The sequence below is a fragment of the Xenopus laevis genome, chromosome 5S (assembly GCF_017654675.1).
Source record: "Xenopus laevis strain J_2021 chromosome 5S, Xenopus_laevis_v10.1, whole genome shotgun sequence".
In the NCBI taxonomy this organism is placed as follows: domain Eukaryota; kingdom Metazoa; phylum Chordata; class Amphibia; order Anura; family Pipidae; genus Xenopus; species Xenopus laevis.
The window spans coordinates 79,340,021-79,356,340 of NC_054380.1; the positions used below are offsets into that span (position 1 = coordinate 79,340,021).

General features: G+C 37.3%; 2 protein-coding genes across 4 annotated transcripts in view; one reads left to right on the forward strand and one right to left on the reverse strand.

The window, feature by feature from the left end:
• The window catches only part of b3gat2.S (beta-1,3-glucuronyltransferase 2 S homeolog), an 84,131-nt gene extending 73,512 nt beyond the window's left edge, over positions 1–10,619 (forward strand). The window contains 2 exon segments of the mRNA NM_001095604.1: positions 8,695–8,843; positions 10,008–10,619. Coding sequence (NP_001089073.1) covers positions 8,695–8,843; positions 10,008–10,094 — 236 coding nt within the window. The 3' untranslated portion in view covers positions 10,095–10,619.
• A 529-nt stretch (positions 10,620–11,148) lies between these two features.
• The window catches only part of LOC443647 (stromal membrane-associated protein 1), an 80,148-nt gene continuing 74,976 nt past the window's right edge, over positions 11,149–16,320 (reverse strand). For all 3 annotated transcript variants that reach the window (XM_018265502.2, XM_018265505.2, XM_018265503.2), the window contains one exon: positions 11,149–11,643. In XM_018265502.2, coding sequence (XP_018120991.1) covers positions 11,509–11,643 — 135 coding nt within the window. In that variant the 3' untranslated portion in view covers positions 11,149–11,508. The remainder of the gene's footprint in view (positions 11,644–16,320) is intronic.

A 16,320-nucleotide genomic window follows, 5' to 3' on the forward strand; every position in this document is an offset into this window, starting at 1 on the left:
GTCCTTTCATTTTCTGCTTTCATCTTTTTCTTTCTTGCATCCCTTTACCTCCCTGTCTATTTTCTCATACAGTATGCTCTTCACTTTTTAGATAAAGAAAAAACACATTTGTGTCTACTGAGCCTAAGGATTCTCTAGAGAAGTAGTTTGTCCGCCACTTTCTCCTCTATGCAGAAATATAGGACAGGGGAGAAATTCAGGACAGCAGTAAGGTTTCAGCACTACCTATACCTGGTCTCTTTTTCATTTGCATTACATAGGCTAATGTTATAGAAATGAATGATGACAGTGGGCACATGCACAGTAGTGCTTATTGCTAATAAGTGCCAGATTTGCCACCCCCTACCCCAATGCATGTTAATATCTCGTCAATTCCATTGGCTCCACTGCTCCCCCTGTAACTCCACTCTGGGTGTCCTGTAGGAACACAGAAATATAGGTGCAACTGGGCGTCATGCTGTTCCTACAAATATGTCACCCTAGGCCCGGGTCTTTTTGGCCTTGACATAAATCCAGGCCTGTTGCTAATTGCACCAGCTATAACAAACAACTGAAGTTAGAGCCAGACACTCAGATAGCCTGAATGCCTGCCCTACAACTCCCAGCAACCCAGTTCAGACCGCCAGTACTAGTGTGTATAGTTATTGCATGTTTATCCCACACTATTCCTTAAAATATAACTTTTAATAGTAGTTAAAAATAGGACACACCATGCGTGAACAATATCCCACAACCCCACTGTGTTTATTAGTGCAATGCTGCACCGTGTCCATAAAACCATAATTGCACCAGCTCTCATTTCTCTTGATTTCTGCATAAGGGCTGCTTGTCTAAGGCCTTAAAGCACAAGAGACGGTATAGACAACCACTTGTATGTTTTAGAAGCTAACCCGCTGTGCTCTTAAATTGCATAATTCTATTTCCCTAAAAGCATAACTTTTTCAAGTAACATCGCTGATCGCCAGGTCATAGCCCCACCTAATGATGTCACTGGCATGCCCCCTGCCCAGTCTTGCCCTGAAAGGTGGCAACCTTACATTACTCTGCCACAGAACAGTTTATAAAAAAGAAAGAGACTTGCTCTTACTATCATTGGCTGCATTAAGAAAAGAAACTTACCTTTATACCCCTGCGGGCATCTATGTATCTGGAACATTAAGCTCCTTCTAACTGCTGTTTTTTCTTAATTTAAAAAAAATTTATGTTACCCATATGGGTCTTGTGAATTTACCCATATGGACATACTTGTGCGCAATAAAAAAGCAATTTGCATGTGGCTACCCATAATCCTCTCTCACTCTACCCTCCATAAGAGGTGGTGTGGTCTTAAGGACATACTCCAAGGTGGTAGAAGCAGCAGCTTCAATTTAAACTGGCTCCTAGGGCAATCACAAACAGACTGCTATTGGGTGTGTTTTCAGTAGCCCAGACTCCCCCTGTAATTTTCTCTTGAAAGAAATAAAAAGAAAATTTGACAGGAATACCCAAAATTCTCTCACACTTGCAGAGGCTGTGTGTCTGAACATATCACTGCAAGGAATGTGTTTCATTTTATTGTACAAAAACAAACAGGAGGATTTTTTTCTGCAAGTATGAGAAAGGCAAGTTTTGATGTTAATATATATGAACATGTTACAACCCTTGTTAAAGCAGTCGGCATGGTAACTCTCCATTTGTTACACCTAGCTTTCAGGCAGTAGTTCTTTCCCAATACCCAATGCATTTTGTCCTGTATTTTAGCTGTCACAACGTTTGCACCTCATAGAGCCAGCAGGGTTGGGAATAAAGCTATTTACACTTTGTGACAGGAAGCATGTGGTCTGTGTGTAACTCTTTCACTGACTGCACTATACTAGCTAATGTTCGGTCTCTCTGTATTCTATATATTACCTTGGAATATGGAATATACAGGAGGTTTATGGATGTTTACTCTAGGATCTGTTATATATTTTTTTTTAAAGTTTTTATTTTTAACAACAATAGACAGAGAAGGAAATAGAAGGAGAAAAAACAAACAAAAATAAAACGTGAGGCAAAGGCAATCAATATGGCTATACAGGATTGAAATCTTTTTCAGACTACTGTAAATTCAACCAGGTACCCCATATGGCATCAAATTTGTCAAGTATGTCAATTTCTCATTTGGAAGATTGTCATTTACCAGCTTTTGCCAATATTGCAACGAGGGGGGGGTCTAAAGACTTCCAGTGCATAAGAATGGCTTTCTTGGCAGAATAGAGGAGTTGTAGGTAGCAGAGTCTGGAGTAGGAGCGAAGTGGAATATCACCAGACAGTCCTAGTAGACAGAGTTCCGGGGAACGGATATTTGGGAGTGCTAACTTTTCATCTAAGAACTGAAGCACCTTACCCCAGAATCCCTGTATCACCGGGCGTGACCAAAATACATGGAACAGATTACCTATCTCATCCCTACACTTAGGGCACATATCCGATACAGTGTTGTATATTTTTGCTAATATATACGGAGTCAGGTACACTCTGTTTAAAAACTTTACTTGGATGTATCTATCCCTCAGTGAGATGGAAATATTTGGAACCATTTTGAGAGCATCAGACCACTTCTCATTATCCAACTCAGGAATGTCTCTCTGCCATTTAGTTTTAGATTTTTCCAGGGGTGAAGGGCCTGCAGTCAACAAAATAGTATAGAACCAAGAGAGTGGTTTAGTCAGGTCCTGTCTATGGAGGTAGGTCTCCAGGGTAGATTCAACTACCCTTATGGGTCTAGCAGGAAATTGCATGTTAAATGCATGCCGCAACTGCAGATACCTGAAAAACATATTGTAGGGAGGATGCATCTCCTGATCTCAGTAAATCATAGATTTTACATTCACCACCAATGACAATATCTCTTAAGGTTTTCACTCCCAACTGGGCCCATCTAGCTATGTCCTGTATCTCATAAAAGTGGGAGAGATGGTTATTGCCCCATTTTGGAGTCCTAGGAGACCAAACTTCAGATGGGCCCTGTACCACCTTCAGGGCTTTCTGGAAAGCATGTATTACAGTGACCATAGAGGGTGTGGGGGTACAGTAAGAAGAGGCACCTCGGTATGGAAGTTTGGATAGGGCTTCCAATGAGCCAACTATGGCAGCTTCTAGTATAAGGGCCGGATTATTCATATCAGGGACCATCCACCAATGGGCATAGACTAGCTGTGCTGCAAGAAAATAAGCTTTGAGGTTAGGTAAAGCTAATCCTCCACTAGACAAAGAAGCTTGCAATATTTTCATGTTTAAGCGTGGATGGCTTCCAGAGGATCTGTTATTTTAATCCATAATGGGGGTTTCCATACATTGATACGAAGGCAAGAATGTTACAGGCAAATACTGTATATCAGATGCCCCAGCAATTATTAGGTAATATTAAGGTTATGGGATTGCTCGTTTACACAGTACTTGCACCCAGGGCATTGCTAAACTACGGATCTTGCATTAGATTAAAAATCCAGCGCAAAGCACAGATTGCAGCACTATCAGCCCTGTACTAAAGAAACAGTAACATCAAAAAAGGAAGCCGATATAATATATTGTTGCTCTTCACTAGTAATACTGGTGTATTTGCATTAGAAACACTAGTATAGTTTATATAAATATCCTGCTGTGTAGCCATGGAGGCAGCCATTCAGTCTGAAAAAAGCAAAAATTGCACAGGTTACATAGCAGATAAACTCTGTAGATTCCTGTGTAAGAACTAACCCCACTATATTCTACATTCTTACCAGTTAGCTGCTATATAACCAGTGCCATTTAGCCCAATTTCCCCTTCAATGGCTACACAGAAGACAATTTAGAAAAACATTAGTAACATTTCTTGGGCCTGAACATTTGTGTTCAGAATAATAGCAGTGTGTTTAAAAAGTGATTTATTTGAAAAGGCAATATTAGGCTGTTCTTTACAAATTCAAACATTCACTGTACAATGTTTCAAGATTTTGCTTTTCTTTGAACCATTGAACTAATATTTAGTTGTATAACCAGTGTTTCTGAGAACTGCTGCACATCTGTGTTGCATGGAGTCCACCAACTTCTGGCACCTGTTACATTCCACAATTCTCCTGACTTTCTGGTTTTGCCTCAGAAACAGCATATTTTAAGTTACCATACAATTTTTCTATTGGATTAAGGTCGAGGGATTGGGCTTGTTCAAACAGCCATTTCAAGGGCATTTCCTCTTGATGTATTGAAACTGATCCATGATCCCTGGTATTTGATAAATAGGCCCAACACCATAGTATAAGAAACATCCCCATATCATTATGCTTGTGCCACCATACTTCACTGTCTTCACAGTATACTGTGGCTTGAATTCAGTGTTTGGGGGTCGTCTGACAAACTGTCTGTGGCCCCTAGACCCAAAAAAAAAAAAACAATCTTGCTTCCATCAGTCCACATCTTCAGCACATCTATTTTCAATAATGGGACTTTGCAGAAGTTTCTTGCCAATGGCTTGGCTTCACACAGGCACCTCTCAAGTAACTTTAGACCTTTGTTGGTCTTCCTGAAGCTGAGTCATTGTCATTTTGGCTATTCTTCTATCCATTTGAATGGTCACTTTCTGTTTTCTTCCATGTCTTTTGGTTGCCATTTTAAAGCATTTGAGATCTTAGCTGAGCAGCCTATCATTTTCTCGACTTCGTTATATGTTTCCCTCTCTCCAATTGACTTTTTTAATCAACGTATGCTGTCTGGAACGACCCATTTTACTTTCAGAGAGAAATGCACTATAACCAGCATGCACAACATTTGCTGCCTTCCTGCTGTAATGGACACCTTGTTTTTCACAGACTGCTATTATTTTGAACAAGCCTCAATTAATGATTCAATTACACAAAATTAGCAGCATGCATTTCATGTCTGTTGGTTTTCTATTACTCTACTACTTCTACTAGTATATGATTTTCCATTTAGAAATATAATTTCGACCTAAAACAGTGATTTATCAGGTTAGTGATGTCGGACTGCTAGTATTCTGAACACAACTGTATACGATGAACAAGTAAGCGGAGGGAAGGGGACACCCTTCAGCCCCCATAGTGGAAAGACTTCCAGCTAGTGTGCTTCATCCAGGGCAGGGTGCCTTGTGCTACGATTTTACTTTGAATCGAAGGTCTAAGTCGTAGTAGCCGATTCGATGGTCGAAGTATCCAAAAATTACTTCGAATTTTTTAACTTCAAAAATTCCCTCGATTTCACTTCGACCCTTGATTAATCTGCCCCTTAGTTCTAGATTTGCTGCGTGATTCCCAGTTTGAAAATCCTTTTATTTAAGTCAGTATTTTAACCACTTTATGTTAATTATGGATGTGGCAATTCTTGGGCTCAGTAGATTTAACCCCAGAAGTTTTGGAAATAAATCGAACAACACCTCTTAAAACTTTATCGATGGCTTATTATTTAAGCCACACTTGCATGTTTCCTACACCACCTGCATTTATTGTATCATTTATTTGGACTTTGAAGGCACAAGAACTTAAGTACAAAAAAGGAGGGTTGTGGGTGCACTCCTAAGGCCATATAAAAACATATTTAAATACAATAATCCCGGTCTAAAAAAAGAAAAACAGGGTTTTTTGTTACAAAGTTATGATCATAAAATTAAGCGCCATACCACGTCAAGGTAAACCCCATACGGCGGTCCCTAACTTGTTTACCTGTGATCGAAATATAAAAGCTTGGTTTCAATCTGTGGACTAGATCCTCCCCGGCCACCTGCATATGCGGCTTTTGAAAGGGAGACTGCCCAAACCAACTCCCATTTTTAAAGAAAAATGTTATGGTGAAGAGACTATAATGAAGGCAAAGTAAAGGGGGTGTGTGTGTGTGTATAGGTGCACACTTATGCATGTATATGTGATTTTTTTTAAAAATGGGTGTTGGTTTGGGCAGTCTCCCTTTCAAAAGTCGCATATGCAGGTGGTGCATAATTTCATCCAACATTTAGTGCCATGTGTAAATAATTAAATAAGTGTTTTGGATACTTATAAAGCAGTGTCGGATTTTGGTTCTAGCCACGAGCGCATGTGCTAGAGCACTGGGATTTATGCGTACAGGAATGTGTGTCACCAGTGCACCTTAGGATGCAACCGGGCAGCATGCCTCCCCTAATATCTTGTCACCCCAGGCCCTTGTAGCCTCACCACAAATCTGGGCCTGATAAAGCACCAATGTATCCCACAGTGCTGTACAATAAATGGTATTTAAATTGAACATACAGATTTACATAAAATAACTGACGCAAGAGTGAAAAAAGAGCATACAATCAGAAGGAGAAGGGGTATAAATGGTGAAAGGCATATTCACAGAGTAACTGATAATAGTGGATTTAGTTAGTTTGCCATTGCTAACATAAATCACGTCCGACAACAATTTCCAGTATTGGGGAGCTGTGGAGGTGTAGTTCTAGTACTATGTATGTATGAGTATGGTGGCTGATATATTGCACATTTAAAGTTGCTTTGCTGATCAGAATTACTATAACAGTGGCTGCTTTTTTTGAAAGCAGAGTGTACAGTGTAAGTATGATTGCTTTGCATGACTGAACTGAATGTACAATGCAGCTGACCCTAGAAATCCCTTCTGGAAGAAACAATGTAAGGTGGGGGTCACCCACAGCACCTCAGGCATCAGACTAGCTTTGATCGTTTCTGCTCATGCAAGTTCACTGTACATCCTGCTAATAATATTTTTGTACAATTGAGGCACATAATAGGCCAGTGTTAGGCTGTTAAGTTGTGCTGTATTGAAGATATTTTGCCTATTTTAGCAGTTCTTGGCTGAGAGCCCCAGCAAGAATAGCTGAATAAAAGGAATCTCATAGGGAGTCTACCCCATATTTCCGTAGAAACTGATTTTTACATTTCTGTTCGGACAGAATGTTTACTACTGTATGTTTCTCTTCTAATTAAATACCTGCAGTACAGTCCTTCTTTCAAAGTGATAAGAAAATGTGCTTTATGGCATGAAGCATCTTGGGCAAGCATCCTGAGTGCACCTGCATAGAAACGGAGATATGCCTTAAATCGGGGAAGGTTGGTGTGAAAGAAATGTATTGGGGAATAAAGCAAATCCTTTACAACATTTAACAAATTAAACCAGTCCAGAAATTATAGAAAATGCTGCTGTCTTAGTTTGGATCATGTACCAGGTACAGTTATTATTACAGAGTAAAAGGAAATCATTTTTAAAAAAATTGGTATATTTGGATACAATTACGTCTGTGGGAGATGGCCTTTTCATAATTCAGAGCTTTCTGGATAATGGATCCCATACCAGTAATAGTTGATATGAATCTGGGGAATTAAAGGTAATGTAAACCCAAAACTATTATTTATCCCCAACCAAAGAACGTTTGATTCAAGGCTGTTTTCCAATACAATCTAACTACAAAGGATGTTTTCAACATTTGTAAATGTAACAACAATTGAAAGCAGAATTTGTTGCCTCTTTTGGCACTCCAGCTGGCTTTTGCCACATAAAAGTCAGACAGTATTTAGTAGCCATTACATTTACTTTTATAAGCAATGACATCCTGTTAAATTTTAATTTTCTTTTATTCAAAAACATTTTTTTCTTATTTAATACAAAAAAGCAAGTAAATCAAAATAACATTTTAATTAATTTAATTATTATTTTAAATGTCAGCAGCTCTCCAGTATGGAATTTGGAATTTCTGTAGCTATTTGTTTGCTAGGGTCCAGTTTACACTAGCAAACAGGAAGTGGTTTGATTAAGATTGGCAGATGAATAGGATAGGGTCTGAATAAAAAGATAATAAACAGTGATTCCAAATTGAAAGCTGGGAAGGAAGAAGGCAAAAAAAGGTAATTTTCTAGTAGACAAAGGGGCAGATTTATCAAGGGTCGAATTCTGAGGTGATGGGCGTTTTTTTAAACTCCCACCACCTCGAAATTTGAATAAAAAAAGACCAAGCTAAATCTATTTTAAAAAAAAAAAGAAAAGAATTTTTTTTAACTTCGGTTGAATTCGAATCAGAGTATTTTCCAAAAAAACTTAGGTTTTTTAAAGTCCACCAAATGACTCCAAATAGGTTCTTGGATGTCCCCCATAGGCTAAAACAGCGATTTGACAGGTTTTAGATGGCAAATAGTCAAAGTCAAATTTTTAAAGAGATGGTACATGATAAATTTCGATATTTGAATTTTATCATTGAAGTACACTAAAATTACCTCGAAATTCGAATTTAAAAATTAGATTTTTCACTTCGACCCTTGATAAATCTGCCCTTAAAGGTATGAAGATCCAAATTACGGAAAGATTCGTTATCTGTAAAACCCCAGTTCCGAGCATTCCGGATAACAGGTCCCATACCTGTACATAGGCCTAATTTTGTTTGCTTACCATGAACCACAAAGCTACCTGTAATTTTCAGCTATGAAGTATTCACATGCTCTCTCCAGGGAATCATAGGTAGTTTTTGCAATACAGCATTATTTTTCAATACATTTATTTTTTAGCTACTTTAAGTCCTGAAAACTGAAATGCAAGATTTACTGTACAAGTATTTAACACAATGTATTAAATAAAGTAGCGTTTTATAGTGGCATCCCAGACACTGTGAGCACCTCAGATTAGAGTTCCAGTTAGATACATCTGGTATAATGGCTGAACATAAAAATATAATAATCTACTTTATTTTTTAACTGTTTTAAGGATTTGCTGTAAGTCTTCAAGTGATACTTTCCAGTCCAAAAGCGGTGTTCAAACGGCGCGGCTCTCAACCAGGAATGCAAGAATCAGATTTTTTGAAACAGATTACAAAAGTGGATGAACTTGAGCCAAAGGCCAACAACTGCACAAAGGTAAAAACGCAAATGCAACAAACTTTTTATTTTTCATAACTTGTTTACCATTTTATATAATACTACATTCAGTCTTTAGAACTGTCAAAGGGAAGATACACTTGTTTAATAATATTTTCTGATGGCAGTATGACAGCACTAGTTCCATAGCCATTTGGACCAGGCAGAATTCCACAAGCCTAGATGAAGCAACTCTTAAAGGGGACAATAACAGCAAAAATCTTAAGTGTTTTAAAGTAATGAAAATATTACATACGGTTGCCCTGCATTGGTAAAACTGATCTTTTTGCTTCAGAAACACTACTACAGTTCATATAAACAAGCTGGTGTGGAGCAATGGCAGAAATTGAAAAAAGGCTATATGGCACAGGTTAAATAGTGGATAACACCATTATGTAGTACAGAGTTTATCTGCTGTGTAACCTGAGCCTTTTCTCCTTTGAATGGCTTCTTCCATTACTACACAGCAGCTTATTTATATAAACAATAGTAGTGTTTCTGAAGCAAACATCAGTTTTACCAGTGCAGGGCAACAGTACATTATTTTTTCATTACTTTAAAACACTTTTTTTTGTTGATGTTACGGTTACTGTTTAATGCAGTGTACATTATATCAGTGAGGGGGAAAAAATAAAATTAATATGTTTCTACTTGTTTGTAATGTCCTTTTTTTTTAGAAGGTCACAAATCCCATAGTATAAACAATAAAACAAATTAAAATGGTAAAATAGGAAGAATAAGAATGGAAATGAAAACCATTACAATTTACCAGTCATGGGAAACAAAATGATGGTAATGTGGGCTGCCACTTTTAGGATGAGATAAAACGGTGCACAGAATAAGCAAATGCAGAATACATCAGCACTAATTTTGAAGAGCAGTGTTCTTTCTCATGTATCTTGCAGTGGAATTACATAAGTAAAAATCATTATTCACTGCACAATGTGCCATACAGGAGGAAGGGTAAAAAGAACTGGTTCCAAAGTAGACATTTTAACATTGAGTCCCCTCCGAGCCTTTTCTACAATAAAGTACAGTACATTTTTAAATAAATGGTAAAATGCCTTTGCAATGGGCAGCACTGGTAGCAATATCGAATAATGATGTTGTAATTGCAAAATCTTAAAAAGAAATTGTAAAAAGAGTTGTACTATTCTGTTGCAGGTCCTTGTGTGGCACACCAGAACAGAGAAGGTAAATTTGGCCAATGAACCCAAACATCCTCAGGATACAATTAAAATTGAGGTATGATCAAATCCAATTCGTATTAGGATGCCCTGAACTTTTTCAATGGACAGAAAACCAGTGATTGTGAAGATTCTTTACCCTGTGATCATTCGCTGAACTTTAATTAAAGCTTCATATGAATGGAACAACCCCATGTGGAAGTTTTAAGACTTCACTGAAATTTCATGGTCCTTGGGACTTTGAATGCATGTGCCACATCTATCGTTTTTCCGCTGCAAAGTTTCCTTGAGGAAAACCGCATCATTTTCTTGATGTTTCTGTCTATTTACATCAAGGCTCTACCTACTGAGAGTAAAGGTTCCATAAGCTAATATTGCAGAACAATACACTCGCAAAAGTACAGCATACATTGTAACTATTTTCCTTGTCAGAAACAGGTAATAAACCAGAGCCATTAAGGCTACATAAAATACAAACATACTGTGATTTTTCTGATTTAATAAAGGGGTAATCTGATTAATACTAAGCACCTTAATATGTAAACACAATGAAGGTTATAAACCTGGATGTACATTATAGGAAGAAAAACACCTAGCCCACAGGGATATTCATAACAATCCTCTACTAGGATACTATGTACACACTTAGGGGCAAATTTATGAAGGGTCGAATTAAAAAAAACAAATTCAAATTTTTTTAGTGTCAAAATTGTCAAATTCGACTAGGGAGTTATCCAAAATTGATTTGAGTTTTTTTCAAAATTAGATTTTTAAGATTTATCATACTCTGGTCCTTTAAGAATTCAAATTCAACTATTCACCACCTAAAACCTTCCAAATGACTGTTTGAGAGGTGCAGGGATCAATTTGGAGAGGTTTGCAGCGTTCCTGACTCGAATCGAGTTTGAACGAATTTGACTGCCCAATTAGAATGTATGAAATAGAAAACAGTTATAGCATCCAGGCTTATATTCCCTCCTGAATTGTGGTACTTAGCTTAGCACACCATAACAACATCACAGTTATTTGTAAATAAACAGCTAAACGATATTGTTCAATGATACATTTACACTCAGTCTGAAGAATTAAATAAAATCCAGAAACAATATTAATTGTAGTAAAAAGTGAGGAAGAGTTTTTTTAATAAGATACTAGTGACATGATATCTCAGTCCCTTATATGTAATAAAAGTAATTTTGATCAATATTAATCAGATATGTAGGTTAAGCAGTTTCCTTAGGTTAGATGTGAAATCAACAGAACATTTTTTTACAGTGATATGTAAATGTATCCTAGAACTGCTTTTCACCACAATCAGATTCAACCACAAACTAAAGAGGCTGAAAAAGTGTCTGTTTTTTTTTTCATCACCGTTTGGAAGAGAAAGCAAAAGGATATATACATGGGTAAAACAAAGTATCATGTGCATCAAAGCCAGGAATGTTCTATGAATGTCCATGAAGTCTCAGTAGTTCCTTTTATTTCCACAGTTGTGTGCTTAGAGTCTGACCAGAGGCATTCCCAGCCCATCCTCCTACAGTGTTAGCTGGTTGACCAAAAGCCATCATATTGCTTGCTCCGTTAAGGTTAAGTCCACTCATTTGCTGATTCATCTACAAAGCACAAGAATGAATGTTCAAGTCAAAGCACAAGGAGCAACAATGAGATTTGATGCAGAGTACATTAGTGCATGTTTGTTTTCATTATATATCTCTGCCAACGGTCAGTGCAAATTAGGCATTTATGCAATTATGATTTTTAATGATCCCACATGTGATATTCCAAGGACAAAATAAAAATGGGCCCTTTGCAATCCGCCCGATTTCATAATTGTTCATTGTGTTTATGTTTGCTGTTTGAGTGGCAACAAAGCCTTCTGAAAGAATTTCTGAAAATGCAGAGGTCTACTACCATATTGTGAGAAGTAGGAAGTAGGTTTGTTTATTTTGGTTCAGTGCAGAAACAAATTACTGCAAACAAGACTTTTTTTCTTATTTATCTATAGAGCACAACTGTCTTTACAAACACTTGGATGAATCTTAATAAATCTGTATCTGTGAATACAAGAGTAAAGGAATCCTTGCATCTTGCATCCTTTCCTAGTGTTTGAAGAAAATGGTAATGGAAATCATGAATTAAAGGGATACTGTAATGGGGAAGTATGTTGTTTTCAAAATGCACCAGTTAAACACTCTTCTACCAGAGTCTTGTACTGAAATCCAATTTTTCAAAAAGAGCAAATTGATTATTTTATATTTAAACTTGAATGAGAATGAGGCAAGCCATTTTATTATATTTGCAAGTCCCCTCAACCTTATGAGTCTATAAATTCTCTTTACGGCTGCACTGCAATTTGGATAATGTCAACCTCCAGCAGCTGATATTAAGCAAACCAAAGCAAATCTTGGCCTATCAACACTGACAACGTAACATGATAACTGTCCTGGACACCTCTCCTAAAGGAATCAGCTGCTTGAACTAATAGGAGCTTCATGTTTCTAAGCTGCTACAACTGCTCTGATTGGCCTAATAGCATGTGCTGAAGGAATGAGAGTGGAGTTAAAGAAAAAACAGCCCATGCTTCGTCCCTTTAACTTTAAAGCGGTTGTTCACCTTTAAATTAACTTTTAGTATGATTTAGAATGAGATTCTGAGATAATTTGCAAATGTTTTTGATTTTTCATTATTTGTAGTTATTTAGCTTTTTATTCAGTAGCTCTCCAGTTTGCAATTTCAACAATCTGGTTGCTAGTAGGGATGCACCAAATCCAAGATTCGGTTCGGGATTCGGCCTTTTTCAGCAGGATTCGGATGAAACCTTCTGCCCAGCCGAACCAAATCCGAATTTGCATATGCAAATTAGGGGTGGGGAGCGAAATCACGTGACATTTGGTCACAAAATAAGGAAGTAAAAATGTTTTGCATATGCAAATTAGGATTTGGTCTGATATTCGGTCGAATCTTCCTCGAAGGAAAAAAAGTAGCAATGCCAATAAATCTGTAGCCTTACAGAGCATTTGTTAGATAGAGTCAGTGACCCACATTTGAAAGCTGGAAAGAAGAAGGCGGCAAATTATTCAAAAGCTATAATGAAGAAAAAAAAAAGTGTATTTGAAAAGTTGCTTAGAGTTCGTACATTCAATAAAATTCTATACTTAATGTTAATGTGAACCACCCTTTTAAAGGAGAAGGAAACTAAGTGAGCTTTATCAGAAAGGTCTATAAATACACCAGTAAACCCTCAAGTAATGCTGCTCTGAGTCATCTGTCAAAATGGGCTTCTGTATCCGACTTCCTGTTTTCAGCATAATCCTCCAGGGCTTTGTCTTGAGCATGCTCAGTTTGCTCCTCTCTCACCTTCCTTTTACCCTCTCCATCCTCCCCTACCTTCTGTAATCTGAGCCCAGAGCTATGAGTGAGCTGGGAGTAACTCAGGCAGGAAGTGATGCCACACCAAACTAATATGGCAACTGCTATCCTAAACAAACAGAAAGCACTTCTAGAGCGGTTTACTTAGGCATGGTAAAGCATTCTGCAGAATAATTATAGTGTTATAGCTTGCACTATTATGGCTAATCTATTGGCAATAAACTACTTCGGTAGCTTTCCTTCTCCTTTAAGGTCACGGCAAAATGTATGCTTTGTTGCTCACATGAAAACATTCCCTGCAGGCAACAAAGCACACCCTAAAATATCTTCTGTCACCATCAGGAGTGGTGACAGAATTTTAGCAGTCAATAACCAACAGCACATAAAAGTATCTGTGAGCCACAGCCCTTATGGTTACTGCCTAACTGCTAGTACAGGTTGTTATTAAAATGTTTTGCACTATGCTGTTTCAGTTACTTCCAATTTACATCAGTAGAAAGCAGCATTGGTTGTTTCAGGCTAAAATATGCTGCAAAACTGCGCCATTAGCTCCAAACTCTGATTCAGCTTGTCAGTAAAGGTAATACATATTCTTGCAAATAATGTTAGTATGACTTCTGAGAATAATATTTCCATATCCAAAATACATTATACAGTCAAAGGCAAATGATATTGACACCTTCCCCCTCATATACTGTACATTAGAAACAGTAGGAGGCAATGGGTGCCCCATTTATCATTCCCAAATGCAGGTTACTTAAAGTCTGGAGGAGGTTTCAGTTTTCTACAAATCAATGCTCCAAATGTATCCTTGCATGTGAGAATTACAACCAGCAGAAGAAAAAGGAAAAAAAAGTTGTGAGAAAGGGATGGACTTTTCACATATGTCCGTAGACTAATGGAATCCATCTTGAAAACTGTAAGGTAAATCATAATAATTGTGTTTGGTAGAGTTGCAACATAGTCATGCAAGAAGTCATGCAGATAATTTCTCTCTGTGACATCACATGGAAATTTTAAGTGCAACCTATATGCAGTCCAACACAACTTATCTTTTAATCACCAAAGCAAAATACATGTTTTCTGTTTATTTAAACTTACTGCGTGATGAATAAATGTAAACTGCTAAGGGTGAAGACATACGTGGCAATTTGTCACCACATCAAATGGTAATTTTGTAATGGCAATTAAGTCCTTAAAGGGGATGTAAAGGCAAAAATATAAAATCCCATTTTTACTTTCTTTAATGAAAAAGAAATCTATCTCCAATATACTTTAATTAAAAAATAAGAAACCTGACTGTATGCAGTGATATCCCCCCTTCTTTTACTGCTGTGGATAGGAATTGTCAGGTGGTCCCCAACTGCTGTGCAGGTAAACGATCATACTTTCAAATGGCAGGGGGAAGGGGAGCCCCCCCCACCTTAATTCCCAGAATTTGAGCAGCATTGTTGGATTCCTGTAGAGATTTGTATCCAGAGACTCAGTGCAGTCTTTATATTCTGATTATTAATCAGTCTTGCTGTATTGGCTTCTATGGCAGATATTATTTGACTTCTGCGGTTTTGATAATTTATGATGATCCCTAAGCTTAACCTCCCAACTGAAGCCCAGACCACACTGAGCATGTGCGAGTGTTGATATTGCAGAAATGTCTTAACAAATTTACAAGATGACAGCCCCCTGCGCCAACTTATGAAAGCATAAATCATTTGTCTTATTAGGCTGCTGGTGCAGTAAGTTAATGTTTATATTTAGTATACAAAATACAGCATTTCTAATATTATTCTATTTTAGACTTTAGTTGCCCTTTAAAAGAAGGGCATAACTTACTGATTGTGACATAACCTTTGTGATTCTCACATGTTTCAAGAGACTGCAAATTACATTTTAGCATGCTGTGAATATCCTCCTTGATTTGTCTTTAAATGCTAGATTTGGTAGTATCAAAGCCAAGAAAAACGAAATAGTAATTTACAGGGGTCACTGTACCCAGTGCAATACCAGTGTAAAAAAATTGCTGCAGGCCTCTGTGCTCCAAAATGGCATTAGGTATTCATGAGTGATGGGCAATGACAGGTGACTTTTACATGTGCAAATGCAATTCAAGGCTGAAAAAGGAGAAACGGCATAGGATACACAGCAGATAACAGATAAGCTCTGTAGTATACAATGGGATTCTTCAGAACTTATCTGTTATCTACTGTGTATCCTATCATTCGTCCAGTTCATCTGAATTTGTCTTTTGTAGAGGTTACTTAATTATTTGGTAAGTGAGTCACCACAACAGTAAATTGCCTGTGTCAGAAGCATCAGTTTAATCTGCAGGAAAGCTTATTAAGGAACAGAAGTGCCTAAAACACTTAAAGAATAGCTGCTTCTAATCTACCCAAAGCACTATCACAAGATAAATATTTTTATTTCCAACATGTCTCATTAAATAAACAGCAAGCTACTATCTGTAAAAATGCAGGTTTACATAAGGAAAGATAAGATCCACAAAATGGGACATCTGAAACGTGATTGTAGTGGGTATAATTATAAAAGCTTTGTTCATTTTATGATCAGAAAGGTTAATGGCAACTCGGTTCCTTCTCCCATTGACCAAAACACCAAAAGTGTGATTTATCGCTGGTACTGTGACTATAATATGAATGGGAACCATTCAATTTAGATCAAAAAGGCAAGATATTTCTTTTCCTCTATATTAGGTTTCGGAAAAGACATGCATAGCAATTTAGATATCGCCCGTGTGGACATTTTAACACAACAAAGCATTTGTAAACTGTTCATTACTGGAGTGATAAAGGCTTTAAACTATTATTTTAATATTTGCATGTGGGCAGCATTTAAAATGAATTAAAAAGTTTCCTATCATCACCTGCTTAGTGCTAATTAGTCTTAACATCAGAGTCTTGGTA